At 36.7% G+C, this 21,656-nt stretch overlaps 1 protein-coding gene across 4 annotated transcripts in view; it reads left to right on the plus strand.

Moving 5' to 3' along the window:
* Positions 1–4,149: 4,149 nt before the first annotated feature.
* Positions 4,150–21,656, plus strand: part of LOC127498377 (connector enhancer of kinase suppressor of ras 3-like) — a 56,662-nt gene continuing 39,155 nt past the window's right edge. For 3 of the 4 annotated variants that reach the window (XM_051867655.1, XM_051867657.1, XM_051867656.1), the window contains exon 1: positions 4,150–4,508. In XM_051867655.1, the coding sequence (XP_051723615.1) occupies positions 4,457–4,508 (52 nt within the window). In that variant the 5' untranslated portion in view covers positions 4,150–4,456. The remainder of the gene's footprint in view (positions 4,509–21,656) is intronic. The other variant, XM_051867659.1, reaches the window with a different exon arrangement.

Raw genomic sequence — 21,656 nt, forward strand, 5'->3', positions numbered from 1 at the left:
TGTGCCCTCACATAGAAATAAGGGTTTTCATGTGCTGGGTGCAGTTATATTATTCATTTCAAAAATGTAGTCACTGCAGTGTGGTACGATTAAAAATTTACTTGCATACTATCACAAGTCTGCAATGTTCAGTCCAGTGTTATTTTAGTGTTAATCATATACTGGTATAGTATTTATTAATATTTTGAAATAGCTTTTTAATCTTCATATTTTTAGATTTCATTTTAATTTTAATTAAGTTTTAGTAATTTTATGAGCTTGTGTCATTTTTATTAGTTTTTGTTCTATTTAGCTTTAATTTATTTTTAATATTTTATTTTTATTTCAGTTTTAGTTTTAGTATTTTTTAGTACTTCAGCTTAAAATGATTTTAGTATACTTAGTTGCCAAGACAACATTTCAAATTTTCTTCCTCTTTCTAATTTTTATATACTTCAGTTTTATATCAATTAACAAAAATGATTTTAATATTTTTAGTTTATTAACAACACTGGTTCAGTCAGACAACTGGAATCTGCACTGTAATAAGGGACATACAACCTCATGAGTGAAGCGACATTTGACGGGATGAAACATCATAGGAATATTCACTACAGTTAACATGATACAATCAGTAAATCAGTGAAGGCTTAAACCACACTTAAAATATAGCCTATGCATTTCACTGCATTAAATAGCAACATATAAAACTAAGGGTCATCTGAAAACAGTTGATGTTATAGCTTTTTTCAGACCTAACTTTACTTTTCTGAGCCATTTTTTTTTTTTCAGGACAATTTTACCTTTAGTAATAGATCAAAATAATTCATTGTAATTAGTTTGGACAAACATAATGTACAAACATTTAAAAGAATAATTTGATACAATGCACTTATTGTATACATACATGTTTTACATTCTACCTATGTTAAAAAAAAAAAAAATGCATCTGTATTATGATGTTATTACATCTATAATTAATTTCTGTAATTACATCTATGATTACACTGTTTACCCTTTCCTAACCCTAAACCCTTAAACCACCAAACCTGTCCCTAACCCGTATCCCACCTCAGTAGCAGCAAAAGTGTTTTGCAGTGCAACATCAACACTATGGGCGAATTCCAATCGGCATCCATGCCTTACTCAATCTGAAGGGTAGCCCTTGAAGTGAGGACTTTGGAGGGAGCAGGGCACTTGTGTGTCATAATGTATCCATTTGTAACACACTTGTAAAGGGATCAGTGAAAGACCATAGCTGTGTCTCATTCCGAACGTTGCGTCCTCCGGAGGTTGCACTTGTTGGCTGCATACGTCATTAAGGCTGCTTCATTTCAGTAAACTTACCACTACATTCCAAAGTCATTAAGAAATTACATCAATTTATGCTAGAATAATGGTCAATTTTATAATGGTTACATGGCAGATGATGGCGCACCAGGAAGCTATAAAGGACACCCGGACCAAACATCATCAACTACTGTGTCTTCAGTAAACGGCTCTGTATGAATTGTTTGTCTTATTTGGTGTTGTTTGAACTTTATATTATCCTGAAGAGAACAAAAAAAACAAAAATATCTCAATTTGCGTTCCGAAGGTTAACGAAGGTCTTACGGGTGTGGAACGGCATGAGCGTGAGTAATAAATGACAGAATTTTCATTTTTGGGTGAACTAACCCTTTAAGATTATTTTTATTAAGTAAAATGTTAAGCATTCTTATTAGGGCTGTGTATTGCCAAGAATCTGGCGATACGATACGAATCACGATACAGGGGTTACGATACGATATATTGTGATATATTGCAATACTGTAAGAAAGGCGATATATTGCAAGAAAGAGGATCTAATTCTAGAAAGAACACCACCATATGCATAAAACCTGACGAAAAAAAACTTTATTTTATTTAATCAAGACAGTATCATTTGCATTTATATCACAAATCACTATTTTGTGCCATCTAAGTAAAGGGAAAATAGCCTAGTAAAGTGACTGCAGGATTATTTAGGTGTATATGTTTTAAAGGTTCACAGAATAGCAGTTTTTAACTTCTGAAGTATTTAACAACAGAAAGTGCATAGTCCATTCCATTACTGCATGACTTTTCCATATTTAATACTGTAAAGCTGCTTGCTTTAAAGCAGTCTATTGTATAAAGTGCTGTTTAAATAAACGTGCCTTCACTGAAGTGCTGAACAGAGCTGGTGCAAACATCCACATCGCTATGATCAGATGCTTTCTTTCTGCTGTCATTTTTGTTGTGTGTTTATTTTGTTATTGAGAGGACAGCGTGCAGTACATATTACATATTCTGTCGAAACGCCTCGGATGGCGTCGGGATGTTAAGTGAGCTCTCAGATCCAATGCGTTTCCCGAGTAGTGGATTTTAACATGGCCTATTTCGTAAACAACATGACTCTTGTCGATCTCCTTGTGGTTTCTTTATAGCTGAAACCAAAATGAGTCCACATGAGCTCTGTACACCGCGGCGGGAGCCAGAATAATTCTATCGTCTTGTGAGCTGGGTTTGCTAATGCTAACGCCAGTGATGCACGCGCCTTGTGCTTCTCGCGTCAATTTACGTTCTGAGATAGCACTGACATCTAGCAGCTAGCGGTTGGGATTAAACCGAACACAAAGCCACGAATCTAGTAAGTATGTAAATAAGTAAATAAATAAATATCGATGTTTTTGAGAATCGATACAGTATCGGCAAACATAATATCGCGATATTGACGTGTATCGATATTTTCTTACACCCCTAATTCTTATATAGAAAATCCATCTTGATTTAAGAATTTTTAAATATTTGTACTTGAAATAAGACCATGGTAACTGACTCTCAGTATAAGTTACCTCCCTTTCAGAAACGGGCTTGACTTAGCCTGCTTTCTCGGGTTTGACATACCTCCCATTCTGAAACGGAAAACCCAGAGTTTCCCTCATAACATACTCAGTTTTTTCACTTAACCTCCTTTCTGAAACAGGCCAAACAAAAGTGAATGTCTCGGTTAATTGGTTCCCTGAGAAGGGAATGAGAAGCTGCGTCGCTTTGCCATACTTCCTGCTTGCCTGAGAGCGACTTATTTCAGCCAGTAAGAAGCTGACAATGTTTGGTCTGGGTGTCCTTTATAGTTTGCAGGTGCACCGTCATCTGTCACAGGACTATGTTTCGCCAATGAGATTGGAGTGATTTCACACATGCCTCAGACGCAGTCATGCAGGAGCATTCCCATAGTGTCAGCATTCTAACACACAGTCTCGTTCCCTTCTTAGGGAACCAGGGTTACAGTCGTAACCGAGACGATTTGCCACCCTGCATTACATGACCATAAAGAATAAAATCACTTCCTTGAAGTGACCATCGCATGTACCCTTTGCTAACAGACTTGTTGAAGGTATTCAGTCGTTCAGTTGCCCCAACAAATGACATCCCCTTCCCGAAGGGCTCTTCAAGGATGCAATAACAATGTTTGGTATTCACCCTTCTGTTTGTCAAGTAACAGAAGTTGCGATAGTCTTTTCTTCCCTACTGTGACGTATTTTGAAAGAAATGACTTTTCAAACAAGAAAAAAAATACTTGATTTTGTCCATGGGGAGTTGATTGGATGGCTGTGGTTTGCTACTGGTCAATCTCCTGTGAGTGACAGGTTGTCCCACCCTTGTGCCGGTAAACACGTCATCAAGAGAAGATATGTCGCTGCATGAGGGAGGGGAAGTTATTTTGACTTAGATTATGAGGCACATGATTTTTTTAAAACATGATGTGCACAGATAAAACTTAATAAATACTGCAATATTCCATAAAAAATAAATAAATAAATAAATAAGAATTGGCCATTTTGATTTCATGGTGACTTTAAAGACACCTAAGTTGGACTACTAATTTAAATTAAATTCTGTTTTAACAATACAACAAATATTGTAATACTTTTAAAGTAAAAGCAAAAAGTAATAGTTCAAGTAAAAAGTAATTTCCCACCTCCACAAACAACTGATAGCCAGAATTTTGGTACTTTACAAGGAATCTCCCAAATAAATTCCTTTGTTCGGATCACTATACTGATGTCATACCTGTGACTCATGCATTCCTAATTTGAAAGCTAACGATTAACTGAAAGGTTATATACTATTTATAAAAGCAAACTCTGGAGCCCCAACTAATAACAGTGGGTCCCGACAGTAGCAGGTCTCCTTGCTGCTCCTCCTCCGTTCGGCTGAGGGGAGGATCACTCACTGAAATCTGATACATGTGCTTCCTCGTGAGTTTATCCCGATCGCTCAGTCCATGTGAGAGAATCGGCTGGTTCAAATGGAGATATCTCTTGAGCCGTGCTTACTCCTGGATTTCTAGAGGACAGACTGAAAGAATGATCTCATTTCACAGTGCCGATCACACACTGGTGCTTTACGTGCTTCATTATTAATCTCCAGCTCTTGAGAAGGACTCTACCGGCTGGACTCAAATTTTAAATCAATGGATCCAGTAACGAGGTGGACACCAAAACAGGTTGTTGACTGGATGAGAGGTGAGTTCAAGATTTGTATTTCCTGCATAATATTTATGCTGGTCGTTTAATTTTAAATATAAACGGCCTCTCTCTCTCTCTAGATAGCCAGTGTAAAAATCTAGGACGTGTGCTTTGTTTACCTGTACTTTCGACGAAACCAAGATTAGTGTGTCAGCAATATCCGAGCACCAACAAAACAAACTCCTGTGTTTAAAGAAACTCATGGTTCTATCGCGTGGCAGAAAACACAATAGGTACATTTATGAAAATAACATCCCGCTGTACTGCGCGTTTTTGATTGTTATGCACGCATGTTGTGCAGGAGTATTTTACTCCCACAGTTCTGATTATTGTTTTAGACAGATTTATCAAACCGTTGATCGTTTTTCACTTCCAGAAGATGATTATACCCTGCCAATTGTGTAAATGATTGACACATAAAAGCCCATTTTCAGTGTTGAGAACTTGTTGTCTGGCTTTGGATTACAGACGAATTAAAAGTGAATGCCAGTCAAATCTGATCGGTCATGTGTGAATTCGAGTCGTGGTGTTTCACCATACAATCAGGAAAGATTAATGTAATAATAATTTGTAATAAGATGTAAATAAGATTTGTAATAAGATTTAAATGTGAATTGGGCCACCTGTCGTTGCATGAATTGGAGTAAAAATCCACTTATTATTATAAATTGTTTGTGTCTGTTAAGGTACATTTGGAATCTGTGTTGACAGTTTATGTGACACTTTGTTTCACTGCACCTACATGAAAATAAATAAATAAATATATAAGTATAGCCTATCTGGAGTTTCATGGTAAATAATAATGTATAATTGTATTATAAGTTACCAGCTTTCTTAATATGTCTCAAATTTTAATCGTAATTTTGAGAGAAATATGCGCAATTAACTAAAACTAAAACTACTTCTACTAATGTTTTTGTGAATTGGTGGCGGACTTATTTGTATGTTGTTTTCATACAGTAAAAATGTTTTTGTACTAATCGCACAAAGTCATACATAATTACCAACTCATAAGAATTTTCTAATGAGATCGGGTTGGAAATATGGAAATATAGCCACCCCTAGCCGTCCCAAGTTTTTAATATCTCAAAAAAATCTCTTTCAATGAATAATAACAATCATATAATAATTACTATTTTGTTAAACTCAAATTAAAAGCGGGTGGCATTATATCAGTGGGTTTTACTGTCTTAAAAGGTTGACACATGCTCTAGATATGATTCATAGGGGGGGAAATGTAGTTTAGTTGGTTAATTGGTCCACTTATACCTAAAGTTTTCTTAAATAAAATATATTTTTAGATTTTTAGACAGGCATTTTTTTTTCTCGCACATCTCTTGAATTTTACTTTGCACATACAGCTCAGTAAAAAGATGTGTTTTTACCTCTCAAACTACTTAAAACAATCATACTGTAACATTACTTTATCATTAATATTACTGTCCTGCTTATATTAATTACTTAATTTGATGGACACAAATTAATGCGTCCGTTATCTGACAGTACACTATTGACTCAGTAGGGTATCCTGGAGTTATAACTTGCTTAGGGGCACAATGGTGACAGTTAATGGATCAACCGTCGCAGGGTTTGAACCAACAACATTTAGTAACCAGCCTGGATGTTTAGACTAGACTGCTATGCCACAAATTTAAATAGACTTTGAGCACACACAATGCTATGTAAGTGTAAACTGTACTACTACATTGCAAACATACAGAAAAAAAACAAAAACAAAACAGAGCATTAGTTCTCCGTTGAATGAAATGCCCGAAGGCTTTAAAGGATTGTAGTGGTTTGTGTCGGCTCTTTTTTCTCAGCGCTGCTTCATTTATTAATTAATGGATTTCTTTATGCTTACGAGAGTCAGTTACATTAAATGATTTTTTTTTCCAGGGAAAAGTAGCCTACCTGCCAGATGTAAATAAAATATACTTTATTTTTGCCAAGATGCATTATGTACTTTGCCTCATGTTATGCCAGTATTAGCTTTAGATCTGTATCACTTTTTATTTATTTCTTCTGGTGCAAACATGCGTGAACAGACAGTACAAGTTGAATGCCAAGTCTTTAAAACTTTTGCTGGTTTGGAGTATATAGTCATTAAATGCTCTGCAGAAACTGCAGTGAATAATTTCACACTTACGAATTGAGTTTCATTCCTCCCCTTCTACTCCCACACATGTTGAGGGACAGCTGGGTGCCTTACATTCTTTTTCAAATATTCAGAAGCATCCAAAATGATGACTGAGTTACAAAACCTCTAAATGACTTAAAAGTACCATAAAAGTATTATAAAAATGTAATCCACAAGAAGTCCACTCTTCATGAGCACGAACCCCCACCAGTAATGTTTTTTTTTTCTAGTGAACGTTTATAAAAGCTACTTAAATGACCTAATTGAACTAAGGCTTAATCCTGGCTTAGGCTAAGCCCTGTTTGTGAAACCGGGCCTATGCGTGTGAGGAACAGACTAAATTTAAATCATTGTTCACTCATAACCTTTCCTTTCACTGAGCTGTTAACTGTAATACTCAATTTGAAAACCTGATCCATTTTTTGATTAGCGAATGATTTGTTTTTAGCTTCAATAATATTTTTTGTAATCCAGTTTAGCTGCATTGCAATGGTTCTACTCAGAACAATTAATCTACAAATTGGGCATCTCCGCTTTTCTTGCAAACTTTTATAAATGCACAAGGAGAGCTAAAGTGGATGTCAGTATTGTAATACATGTAATATTTAAGGCTTTGAGTCACATTGACTTGTTTTATGGTGTTTTTGCCTCATTGTTGAAGACTGAAAGGTCTAAACCCCATTAATTTAATCCATTAGTGTGTTCTTTTGTTCTACAGATGCAAGAAATTGGTGCGGTTTTGACATGACGTGGGTGTGTAAATAATAACAGAATTTTCATTTTTAGGAACTTGTCCTTACTAGACATTCAAGGACAAGGTCTACACTGATTTTGACCATTACCCAAGATGGTGATTATTGTAAAGACTAATTATATTAAATTATCCAATTACTGAAACTGTGCATTGTGGATGTAGATGGTTCTTTATAAAGTGTGTACTTTATGTTGCTAGCAGCACCAAATGGAGTTGCAAAAATAGTTTTCCCAAAAGTAGTTTTCCCAAACCCTCCCCAGTTTCAAACAGAATTCTTGGGCCCACTTTATATTAAGTGTAACATTTAAATTAATTATTTGATTTGAATTATTAGAATTATTTAATTTGCACATACTTTTACATTGTACCTATATTTAAAAATACCTGCATGTAATTACATCTGTAATTAATTTCTGAAATTACATATATAATTACACTGTTGACCCTTTCCTTAACCAATGCTTAAACCTAACATTACCACTAAACCTGTCCCTAACCTTACCCTGCAATGATGCTAAATGCTAAACGTAGAAAACTGTTGTAGCAGAAATGCGATCATGTGACTGCAGAAACTGTATTGTGTGTTGTTGTTTTTATGGATATCATTAATGAAGGGGAACTTCTAACAATGATCCCATTGTCAAAAAAGCCTTCTGTGTGGTCAAATTTAGTGGATTTCCAAGGCTTGACATCTAATAGTTGTGTCAGTCATATTTTGTTAAGAGACGTTATCAGCCTGGGCATGGTTGAAATTGTTAATATTTTCTTTGCTGTCAGACAAGTATGATTACTTGCTACTTTTTCACAGTTATCATGCTAACCATGCTGACTTCAACAGCACATCACTCTACAGTGACTATTTCAGATATCGCCAGATCTGTAAACTTGAATGACAAGAATATATTAGTTGAAGAAAATTTTGTTCCAGAGCTACCTGTGATGATGAACCACTGAACCAACAAGTGTACCTTTTCCATAGGTTCTGTTAATTATATTAATGCTTTAATCCAGTGGTTTCCATCCATGTAACCACAACACCATATGTCAACCCTTAGATCTTGATATCGCCATATGGCGTCTTCATGAGATTCTCATAAATATTTAATGGAGACTCTCTGTTGAAGTTTAAATGGAAGAGGTGCCTGGTATTTCCTGTTCTCTTCCTTAATTTTATGGGACTGCATTTTTGGAGCGTGCAGTATAAAATGTGTTTTGTTTTTCTTAAAGACAATGCAGAGTTAGAGACACAAATACAATGCAAAATTGTATGCCATTGATCTTTTCTGAGACGCTTCCACAAAAGACCTTTGATCCCACTTTGACAATCCGTTGATGTTTGCATGAATCCATGCTCCGTTTAATGCAGCACTGAGGTGACAAGGCGTGATCCTGCTGGCTTTTGCATTCAGAACTGAACAACCCAATGCAAATCTCCCAGATCACAGTAGCTTAGTAGTGCCAGAATAAGAGCAGTGATCTCTACAAACACGTAGCTTAACGCAACGTGGGAAATGCAACCTCAGGTAGCACATCACGCACAGTTCACTGCCCCTCCATGAGTGCCTAGCCAGGCAGAAAGTTGGACGGGACACTATGGGCACATTGCTGCAAAAAGCCTAATCCTCAGGAACAAATGGAATGCCTATTAAACACACAAGTTCACCAATGAAAGGCATAGAAATAAGCTCTGGGCAAAGTTAGATTTTGATGACCATCTTATGTTCTTTTGTAGAAAATCCCTTTATTATAGGGGAAACTAGGTGTTCAGTTAAATTTCATACAATTGCAGAAGCTTGAGGTTATCTTTAAAGAGTTATTTCACCCAAAAATGAAAATCGTTTCATCAATTATTCTCCCTCATGTCATTCAAAATCTTTTTGATTTTTGTTCATCTTTGAAACACAAATTAAGATGTTTTAAGGAAATATCTTCCATTGGAAGTCCATTCTACCAAAAAAGAATCCATGTGAATCGAGCAGTTTAATCCAAGTCTTCTGACGAGACAAAGTTGCTTTACATGAAAAACATATTTAATTTAGAATTTCATATCAACATTGATCATTGCACTATTAATATGGTAAAAGAAGCTCAACCCCACTTGCTTGGCTTGTGAGAACAAACCAAAGTGGTTCTTGGATGTTAAGCAAGCACTTTTGAGCTTCCACAAGAACCAATATGGGTTATTTTTGCATTTCTAAAGTTAGAATGGCTGCCTCTAAAGAGTTACAGTGTCAGTTATTGGTAAAAATTATTTTATTAATTATTAGGCTTAAATGAAAATATTCTCACAGTGAGACTTGGTAACCACAGGTAAAACCATACATGGCTACTCACTACCACTGTCAAATGATATTATAGTTATAGATATGTTATATAGGTCTATAAAAAACACCTAAACACAGGTACAAACTACACCTTAACAAAAACATGAATTATATATTCCCCTACCCACCTAATAAATATATTGCAATATAAATGGCTATAACATAGTTTTCAATATAAATATTCCACATTTCCACAAACCATGGTAATTTACTTCAGTTTATTCATGGTAAAAGTTTGTGTGTTAGTGTGGTGATTTTGGGATTTAAAAGTCTTATCTTCATTCATGGCACAATGTTTCTCCTGTTTTCCTCATCAGTCTTGTTGAGAATGTTGAGGCTGTTTCATCCGATTTAAAACTAGTTTAATCATCGAGTGATTTGTAGATTGTAAACGAGAGATGTGTGTCGAATTGAAACGCTTCTCACTAGATGTCGCAACGCTGTTTAATAACGGTGACCGGGAATAAACGCAGCTCCTTTGAGCTTTCGTTCCGTTATCCACTGGGCCGTGCTGCGTTACGTAGTGCAAAGTAAACTAGTGAAACACCTGAAAACAGTGCTATTTGTTGTGTATTTGTCGTTAATGACCGAGAAATCACCTCAGATGATTCAGGGACAGAGCGGTCCGAACGAATCCAAATCTTTTCAGATCGTTATGCAAGCGCGTTTGGCCAATTCACGGAAAAGAATCGAGACAAAATAAATGATTAATTCACGAATGACTGATATTGCTGGTTCCGTCGACAGAAATACAGGACACACATAAAAACTGCTGAAATATTCGCACGGAAAACTTTTCTCACGTCAGTCGGAGGAGTGTGCATGGTACGAAGAGTGCGTATATAGCCATGCATGCGCCACTGCGGCCACGATATCTAACCAAATTTAGCCGCACCGCCAGGAAAAGAGGAGGAGGGAGATTGGGGAGCCGCGGTTGACGAGCCCTGTCATACGTCATCAGTGTGTTTCTTGTACGCTGTGCAGAGTCAGAGCGAGAATAACAGACAAATAGCAACAACTTTCCTTCTGAACCGACAACAAGTGGCACTGGAAAAGGTTTTATACACAAAGAAAGACAGGATTAGAAAGGGCTACATGGAAAAAAAATGTCTGGATTAGAAAAGAGCTAAAAGCAGAATTAACATTGGTGTTGCTTTTCCACGCTGGAGTCAGCTGCGGGAGTCAAAGGGTAATTTTAATACCATGTTGCACTATGTTGATATATGATGATATAAAATCATGCCAGAATAAAAAATATATACATTTATTACATTTTAAGATATTTTAATTACAAATTAAATGGCTGTATTGGCCTTTGGACGGTTAAACCGAATGACCTTTTGACACTTCAAAATCTTTAAAATACCTTTATATGTAGCAAAATATAATTAAAACCTTTTGGGTTCAATAAAAGAGATCTAGTTGTACTACCTTACATGCTTTGAATGTCATATTATTATTAAGGCCTATTATTAAGGGACAAAAAAAAATGACCCGTCATGTCATTGACCCATATAGTATATTGGGCCTTAAAGGGTTAGTTCACCCAAAAATGAAAATAATGTCATTTATTACTCACCCTCATGCCGTTCCACACCAGTAAGACCTTCAGTAATCTTCCGAACACAAATTAAGATATTTTTGTTGAAATCCGATGGCTCAGTGAGGCCTGCGTAGCCAGCAATGACATTTCCTCTCTCAAGATCCATTAATGTACTAAAAACATATTTAAATCAGTTCACGTGAGTACAGTGGTTCAATATTAATATTATAAAGCAACGAGAATATTTTTGGTGCGCCGAAAAAACAAAATAACGACTTGTCAGACGCGAAGTGAGGACCGATTTCAAAACACTGCTTCAGGAAGCTTCGGAGTGTTATGAATCAGCGTGTCGAATCATGATTCGGATCGTGTGTCAAACTGCCAAACTGCTGAAATCACGTGACTTTGGCGCTCCGAACCGCTGATTCGACACAAAAGTTTCATAACGATTCATAAGCCATCGGATTTCAACAAAAATATCTTAATTTGTGTTCGGAAGATTACTGAAGGTCTTACGGGTGTGGAACGGCATAAGGGTGAGTAATAAATGACATTATTTTCATTTTTGGGTGAACTAACCCTTTAATAGTTACGCTTTTCCTCAGCAAGTCACACAATTTGTGGTATCATTCATATCTGTAGCACAAATGGTATGAGCAATAGAAATAGAATGGAAAAGTGTATGTTCATAAATATTAAATCAATATATTATAACAATTATACTTAAATCTGAGAACAGTTTAAAAAAAAAAAACGTTTAGTTGACTGCGCTGGAGATTTACAGTGCTTATGTTCCTCTGGTGTGTTTCCACTACTCGCAAAAACACAAAAGAATTGGGCCTCCCATTGCACGGTGTAAAGGTCACATTATAATACCCCTCATCCAGCACCTGCAAATGGGTAAACAGAGGAAGGGTGTTACTGTGCATGCACAGACAAAGAGCCTGAACTATATCAGGGCATCATGGGAAATCCTGCTCGCCTTCATGTGGCCACTGCTGTAAAAAACATACCTTAATTTATAGGATCTTTGTTTATTGCATACCTGCATATAGTCATTTGAACGCCTGTATCCTGACAAGGTTCAAATTAATTTGCTTTTTATTTAAACAGCTTTTATTAAGGAAATATCAACATACATATTGCAGAAAGACCAGTCCAATATGTCATATTCATAAATGCATGTACATGCTTGACATCAGTCTCCCGTGCGTCAGTCAGGGGGGTTTGTGTTTTTGTGTGAGATCGGAGAGTAACAGCATCACAGGGTTTAGTCAGCCATGCTGTCAATGACTGAGAACAGCTTGGTGGATGTGACTCATCTACAGAAACAACTTTCACACACTTTGAAAGACACCAGCTATAATATCCTTTGTCCATTCTCTCATTATTCATTCAGGATCTATTCAGACTTTCATACCGTATTGATTTACTGTATTTTCATACTTAAGTATAAGGAGTTAACTTTCATAACTTCAGTGAAATTGAATATGTCCCTAGAGTGCTTCATTTATGCACTACAATTGATTAGTAAATGAAGAAATTTTTCCTTTGTTACATTGTAGTGTCTAAAGTAGGGTGACCCCCCCCCCCATTACGTGATATGATATATATCTTTATCATAAAAATAATTTATCATATAGTTATTTTATTTTTGATGCATACAAAAAGAAAAACGAAGCAAATGACAAATAATAGGACAAAAAGGATAGTTACAAATTAAACTGTTTTTTAGGTACAGTACGTTTATTTAACATGTATACATTTATTTAACAATTTTGTTGTTTGAGTTACATTAAACACAGACTGGTATTTTAGGCTGCTGTCAATTTAAGACTCAATGCTAGGATCTAATATACTGACACATATCCCTATCCGGTTTTCACCAAGCTGTTTGCGTTCACTTAAGCTATAACCGACTGTATTTGCGTGAGATAATCCACGATGAGCTTTCTGAAAACTGTCTGTATTTGACCATTCAGGCGTAAGAGAACTGAATTCGGGATCGCAGGCTGTCTGAGAGAATGCTTCTGCTGTGTCATTCAGCGAGATATCACATTGAGTTCTTTTTTTCACAACTTACTACGCATAATAACTTGATAAACTCTTTTTGAAGATCCTTGTTAAATGTACACACACACCTCTTTGACATCTTCGCATCTGACTTGATCTCCTCTGTGCTCTCTAATATCCTGCCTTCACTAACGGTAAGTTAAAGGTGCAATATGTAATATTTTCTGTCCGCTAGAGGTCGCTAGAGGCCTATTCAAAACAAAGGCGTAGCTTGATGACGGCAAGTTTGAGCACGGAATCTTGGGACATGTGGTCTTCACCTCAGTGGCCGGTGGAAAAGAATTGGGATAGGACTCGGGAAGAAATCATGTTCATGGATGCGATTATTAACGTTACTGTAGTATGAAGCAGAGCAGGACCGAGTGTTGTGGGAGCTGAACGAGGCCGCTGGAGCGATTGCGCAACACGCCTCACGAGCAGCGGAACTTTTATTATGCCACAGTCGCCGGCGCCGCTTCCGCTTTTCCGGTCATGATTATGAGGTAACGCAGCTCTGTTTATCATATTGGAAACATTTGAGAGTGTTGAAAATGATGTTATAATGTTACTCTGTGCATTCACTCGGTGGCTGCTGTGAGACACTTGTTTGAGACGCACTGCAGTAAGATCGATTTTAGAATATCATATTAAATGCTGGATGGCTTGTGTTGATAAATGGCATGCAATTTTAAAACGTATTGTATGATGGAGAAAATTCTGTATTACTGTTACTAAAAATAAAGCTGCATCTGATTATGCTATGTTAGCTACTTGACAAAATAGTGTTTTTCTCTGAGGCATGGTAAAGCATGGTACTCGCAATAAATAAAAAAAATTAGATTTAAACAATAAGACTAAACGTGTTGAGCTATATAACAACAATTAGTTTTCTGTCTATAAATATATCAAAACAGTTGTTCCCTTGCCTATTAAAACATTTAAATATTAAAGCGGCTTTGGTGTTTCCATGGTTTCTACAAAATAAAACCGGAAACCGAGGGTAACGCGAGTATGACGCAATTGACATCCCAAATGTTTGCAACTATTTGTAAATCGTGAAAAAATTGCAATTTTAAACAAGGCTCCGGGACGTGTGAGGAGTCGCCTGTCAATTGCGTCATACCCGCGTTACCCTCGGTTTCCGGTTTTATTTAGTATTTTAATTTAGTCTAGTGGTTTTTGGATATTTTACTGCAAAATTATTACATATTGCACCTTTAATCAATAACAAATTTTGATTGGATGGTAATTTTGTTCTCCAAAATAAACTATGACGAGATTGGCTATCTTTGATTAGACTACTCTCGTGTGACAGAAGAATAATACTCGCTTTCATGATCACCTATCAAGGACAATTTAGGAAGGAAGAAATACAGGACAAAACAGGATTTTTTTTTTTTTTTTCATAATAAGTCGGGACACTAAAAATAGAGTTGAAATATGGGACTGTCCCAGGGAAAAACGGGACGTCTGTTCACCCTAGTCTAAAGTCCATTTTTCATGGGAGAGAGCTAAAATAACAGACATATAGCAGATCACAGTATTGCTCATTTAAATAATTCCTGCCCAAGGAATACGCAGAATAAAGGGCCGGGGCCTGGTTGAGTTAGTTATTAATGTGTTGAAACTTGCAGTTATGGTAAGGGCCATAACATTTTCCAAACACGCTCGAAGCGCTTGACCAATCACAACACACTGATCCAGGTGACCATTCAGAGCACACTGAGCTTTTCAGAAGGAGGGGCTCCATAAAGTCCGAAACTGACAGACTGGGAAGACATGTGCTGCAACAATATAAAATATGTGAAAAATAATAGTTTTTTTTTTTTTTTTTAACATTCAAGCATGAAAATCTATTCTAGTTTGCAGAAGGTCAACAAATGGAGTGTGGTCACTTGCACATTCAGTTATGACATGTCCCATCCTGGTATCTTGGGCAGATAGTAGCAAAGGTGACAGGCTTTACTTTTTAGCTGGTTATGACATGAGCTGAGAGATTGAATATAAATTTGAACAGACAGGGATGTTAACCAGTCTCATGAAAACATGTGTAATGTGTTATACTTGCTGTCTTCCTGTCTTAATTTTTTGTTTTGTTTTGTGATAATTAACAATATGACACCCTATTTTCATTTTAATTTTTTATTTATTTATTTATTTATTTTTCATTTTCAACCCATATTACATTGAACATCATTTAACATTTTCATTGTTATTATTAAAAGCACTTAAAAATTCTGTGGAGTGGAGTCACCAAATAGTAAAGATCTGCATATATTACTGTTGGTTCATTATTTTTCTTTCCTTAAGGAACGAAAAAATGAATCACAAACAGTTATTTAATATTTCTGTACCTGAGGTATGTGTGCCTCTGGTTGGGAATCACTGCAGACAATTCACAATTTTCATGCAGAACAAAATTACTAGGGGTGTGATGAGATTAAAGGTGCTGTATGCGATTTCTCAAATTCGTTTTTGAACACTGTTGATATTGGAAATCAACCCGAACAAACACACCCCTCTCTTCATTGCTCTGCCTCCACACTCCAATCCTAACCACCCTGCTCCGAGTCAGTCTCGACCCTCGGCCCAATCGCTGCTGGCATGCGAGGCAAATGCACTACCAATGACGCTAAACACCGCATCCTCTAGTGGTCGTCAGTGTGCAGTAATAACAGTGTACAGTACACACGAGTAAATACAAAGTGTTCGTTGTTAGTCGCAAACAGCACAGCAGCTCCAGACAATCAAACCCGTGTTACTTACATGAGAAAGAATCAAAGCAGCCTCCACGTCTGTTTTCAGGCCTTCCCACTTAGCTCCAGCGCTGGAAAGCTTTTCTAATATAAACGCGGGTCCTAAAGTGCTTGCCCAATCATGAACCTTCATTCCAGTTATATTCTTTTGAGCTGTTTTGTATTGTCTCATTTCTCGTTCTGCAGTTTTTTAAAAAAAAAATTATTTTTGTTGTTGTTTTATGTTGTTGGTGTCGGCCTGACTAACTTCCAAACAGTGTTGTTGAAAAAATGCATACCTCACCTTTAAAATGTGACAAGATTTTGTCATTTTGCTTTTTATAGAAATAAAACTCATTTAATTCAGTTGGATAACGGTCGCTTCAGTCCCATCCAGCTCATCCAAAATGAGCAGCAGAGTCATACATGGTGCAGCAGGAATCAGAGTTCACTGATCACGTGACTAGAGTAAGTGGCGAGATGACTGACAAGACCATGGCCTTTCTACTTGCACTTTGAATATTGATCGAGTACTTTGACTATGGTTGCACACTTGCACTTATTGTTTGCACTTAATAAGACTAAGAGAAACCTGTGTTATTAATTTTTATTTATACTGTTTTTATTTCTATGATCAATTTGTGGAAGGGAGTTCAGTTAGGAGGTCAAAAGTTGTAGAAGCTCATAAATCACGTGCAGTTCTAAGGTCTGAAGAGACTCAAATGAAATCATACAGGAGAAAAGCCATTCAGTTGAGTTTACAGTGCTTGAGTATTGTTGTCTTTTATTGCATACGATAATTCATACTCAAAAAGTAGAACTGAAATGACATTCATTACTGGATGATCAGTTAAAACATTTCAAATGCACCTGCAGGCTATTTTTCTAGTCATGTATTTTATCATTGAGGATTTCTTAAAAATACTGTGTAAAAGTCTTGTCTCATCTCGTTCTCGTGAACTCAATCTCATGTCTCGTCTCATGAGCTAATTGTCTCGTCACACCCCTAAAAATTACCCATTAAGTGTGGCACATTCTTCTCGTTCATCGATTTGTTTTCATCAGTTTTTGACATTACCGAGCTACCTGTACAACTCTTGTTTTGGGTTTGTGGTAGTAACACTCATTTTTGAGTAGTTTTTCTGTAACTGTAATGACACACTAAGTAATTTTGTTTAAATACAACAACTAAACAGAAGTGCAGAGCATAATGTCGTCGCCCATGGATAAGCACAGAGAAATTGGAGTATTCTTTTAATATTCATTACTGGCCCTTTTCAGCAGGAAGATCCACAACACATTCCTCTCTCCTCAGAGGAAAGGTTTATGTTCTCTCTATATTGAGTCTGTTTGCAACAAGCAAGTTAAAATATGATGCAGGAATTTCATAATTGCGATATTTTCCATTGGTCCAGTGCATGTTTTATGCTGAAATAAGGGTGTGACAAAGTAGTTGTTAAGATATGGGAAGGTTTGTCTCTGTAATTATGGTTTGGCAGAAGGCGATGTGGCAGAGTTTGGTAAGGGTAGACCCAGTCACAGATGCCTTTTTGTTTTCAAAGCTACTTCTGATTACAGGTCTCTCAGACTGACTTTCATCCCCTAGTGTCTGCACTGTTCAGCCACAACAATTACTGTATAAGGAGTTAATGAGGAGATTTTGGCATGTGTGTGTTCACTGAGCGGCTCTTACGGGCCTGTCTATGAATGGCTGGCAGGCAGAAACCCAGTTTCTGTGTGCAGACAAGTGGAATGTGTGAAACCACCTGCATTGTATTATGTAAATTCAAATACATATAAAGAAGCGATGAAATGAAATCAGGAATTGCTGTTCTCAAAATGGAAGTGAAGTAGGGAAGTCCTGCCAGTCACCTTAAGCACCTTTCGTATCGTTTTTGATGTGCATGCTTAGCGTATAGACGTACAGCCCAATGCAAAGCCTTTTGAAGTATACTTCATTTGAACCCATGCTTAAGCACAGGCGGTCGACGCATGCTCACTAAAAAGTTTTATCTTTGTTCAGTGTCTGTGCTGTTTCTTTTCAGAAGTTATGACCGATAAAATGTCTTTGTACTTTTTTTGAAGTAGAGTTGCAGGATTCTCTCTGCATAAATTGTTTTTGTCTTCTTTTCCGTTTCTTCTTTGACTGTGAAACAGTGGCCGGGACTGGGGGCAAATAATACTAGACACATTCACAAGCACAGTGCACAGACTGATGTAGGCCCAAAATATACTTCATTTTTGATGCAAATGCTTGGCATCCAGAGTGTACAGCTGAACACATGGTTTTGCAAAGTGTATTCTGTTTGGTAGCGTGCGCGAACATGTGCACTTGAAGGTTTCATCCTTGTCTAGTGTCTGCGCTTTTTCTCTCCAGAAGTTATGACCAATAAGAATGTCTTTGTACTTTTTTAAACTAGAGTTGCGAGAATCTCTTAACCCTATAATACAACTGTTCTTCAGCAAAGGATCTATTGTTGTTGCGTCCAGAGTAGATTGTTGTTATTCCATTCTTCCATTCCATTTTTTTTTTTTTTTTGACTGTGAAACAACAGGCCAAGACAGGGTTGCCACCTTGTGGACCTTGTTGGATTAGAGCAAAAAAAATTCAAGGCACATGGTCGAATTGAGTGTAGTAGTGTTGTCAAAAGTACCAACTTCGGTACCAAGTCGGAACTGAAATTTTAAAAATGTACCGATACCAGCATTTCATTCATTCGCTGTTGAGCGGTTTCTTAAACAACTCTGATTGGCCATTGTATTCATGCCCTCAACATATATGTCTCTGATTGGCCATTGTGTTCACACGTTCAACATATATGTCTCTGATTGGCCATTGTTCATGCACTCAACATATATGTCTCTGATTGGCCATTGTGTTCACGCGCTCAACATACATGTCTCTGATTGGCCATTGTGTTCACGTGCTCAACATATATGTCTCTGATTGGCCATTGTGTTCACGCGCTCAACATATATGTCTCTGATTGGCCATTGTGTTCATGCGCTCAACATATATGTCTGTGATTGGCTACAATTATCAACGCTTCAAAAACATGTTGTAAATAGACAACTTTGATGTTTACCGAGCGCTTACACAGATACACATGGGAGCATTTGAAAGCAGGTGTCTATGAGCAGATCTGTCTATATATTAGGGATCCACTGATAAACGTTTGCTTTCAAACGCTCCTGTGTGTATCTGGGTAAGCGCTCATTCCAGAGCATCAAAGTTGTCTATTTACAACATGTTTGATCATTGTAGCCAATCACAGACATATCTGTTGAGCGCGTGAACACAGTGGCCAATCGGAGGTGTTTAAGAATCCATTCAACAGCGCGCTGGAAAGTGAGGTTCTATTTCCAAGCCAGGCTCATTGGGGGGGGAAAAAAAAAAACGTTCCTGTGGCAACATTTCTACAAAATAAAATTTGCTGCTTGCACATTCTGCAACACTTTCAGAGAGAAATGTCCAGTTAGTGGCGCTAAAAGTGTTTTATCCGAAACAGATAAACATAATTCTGGCAGTGTTTTATTACATTATTTGCTGTCTGTATTATGCAGTTCAGAAATAAAATGTCCGGTGAGTGGCGCTAAAATGATGTACCAGTACCACCTACACTAAGACCTCCCCTAAACCTAGCTAAAAGTGTTAACAAAAGCAAACATGAGATAAAAAGCATTTGCTGAAGCAACCATGTCATTTTAGGTTGCTTCTGCAAGTCTTTGATCTATTTTATCGTGACTTATGTTTTACGAGACTCACATTCAAGCCCTCTGCAAGTGCAGTGCTGTATCAGGTGAGCTACGGAGCAAGTTTACTACATACATTTGGTGCTGATTATGTGATGCAAATGTTAAAATGTTTTCGTCTTCAAATTGTGCACTATGGTCAAAGTGTTTCGAGGTTATTACATAATATTGTGCAAGGAACCGTGCCACTTGTCATAATTTGTATGAATAGGAATAAAAGTTTGTATTTTACTGCCTCTATTTCATTTTTTGGAGTTTTGCAAAAATGTAGGCCTATTAAAAAAAGTTTTGTAAAAACGTTGCCTATTATCAGTTAGGATGTTGCCTTAGTTAGAAGGTTTGAAGGTACAGTTTATGGAAGAAATAAGACATCAGGCCAGCTCACAAGATTTGGAACAGAGCTTGCTTATTTACAGAATAGTGAGAAAAAGGAGTCTTTAAAAAATGTGCTGTATTAAAGGACCTGGTCAGGAGGTAATTCTTAAACTCACTGACCCAAAACGAGTCCTCCTTCTTGTCAGTTAATCCTGAGAGAGATTATGTATGTAACCCTCAGCAAACCTGTCAGTTTGTCCTTAAGGTCTTTTTTTGCTTCTCTTTTCATCTAAAATGACAATCATGATAGCAAAAGCAGCCATCTGCCCCAGAGCATCTTCTGTCATTCTAAAAGCTTTTTATCTCTCTTTATCTCTTTTATCTTTCATTTCAAGAATGAGGGTTTTAAAAACCCCATCCAACTGCCTTTCTTTTCTTTGGGATTTGTATTTTTGCAAGCAAATTTGCAAATCAGATTAACAGTATTGATTGTTATATAAGCTGCTGTACACCAATCAATACAAGTGACTTTTTGTTAGATCGATGTTCCATGCCAGGAAAATTGAATCTAGTCTCTTTAGCAGATCCTGTGAGAAGATATCCATTTTGTCTGATGTCCAGGCAGCAGAGTTTTGTCTGATACCCAAGACAAAAATGTTTTTTAGAAGTTGTAAAACAAAGATTACTGGGGTACATTTTTACAAGAAAATACTAAGGATGCATGATATATCGGCCACCATATCGGTATCAGCCGATACATGTTCATTTTTAATGTAACCGTTATTAGCCTGATAAGAAATTTTGGCTGATATATTAAAGCCGATAAATAATGGATTACTTCCTTCAGCTAAGACACTTCAGATGCACACTGTCCTCCATTATGGTTTTGAATTGCTTGAAATATGATTGAAATAACTTCAAAGAGGAAAATACAGTTAAGTGCAACATGTACAGTGCAAGTCTGTCATTAAGGCTACATAATATTATAATGAAAATATTATAATCATGTGCTTGGGAAATGGCTTTTAATGATGAGCCTTTTTTTTTTTGTAATCAGACTCTCAAAAATTACATAAAAATTTTGATTTAGATTTATCGGAAAAAGGAAAAATCTTTTTTCATTGTAAAAGTCTTCTATCAGCCTGAGAGGTTGCAATGGAGATTATATTATGATTATAAAAATGAGCAGGGTTTATTGAATAATCTTAGTTGTGTACTGAAGATTTCTAGATCCTTAAATTATTCAGGAGGCAACAAATCTTGACATATACAATGGAATTTACCACACAGCACTTGCCTGTTTTATTTGATTTATTATATTTTTTTACACTAACCATATCTCTGCTGCTCTGTTTACTCTTTTGGTTGTTGCGTCTAATGAGAGGTTTTGCACACAAAGGATTTTTTTCTAATTATTGCCTTCACAATAACAAATGTCTATCGAGATAGCACCATTGTAGAATTCCCACAAAGGGTCAACGCCCAAAAACAATGGACATTCCTTCATTCCCCTCAGGTTTACTGGAAATCTC

The sequence above is a fragment of the Ctenopharyngodon idella genome, chromosome 17 (genome assembly GCF_019924925.1).
Source record: "Ctenopharyngodon idella isolate HZGC_01 chromosome 17, HZGC01, whole genome shotgun sequence".
In the NCBI taxonomy this organism is placed as follows: Eukaryota; Metazoa; Chordata; class Actinopteri; order Cypriniformes; family Xenocyprididae; genus Ctenopharyngodon; species Ctenopharyngodon idella.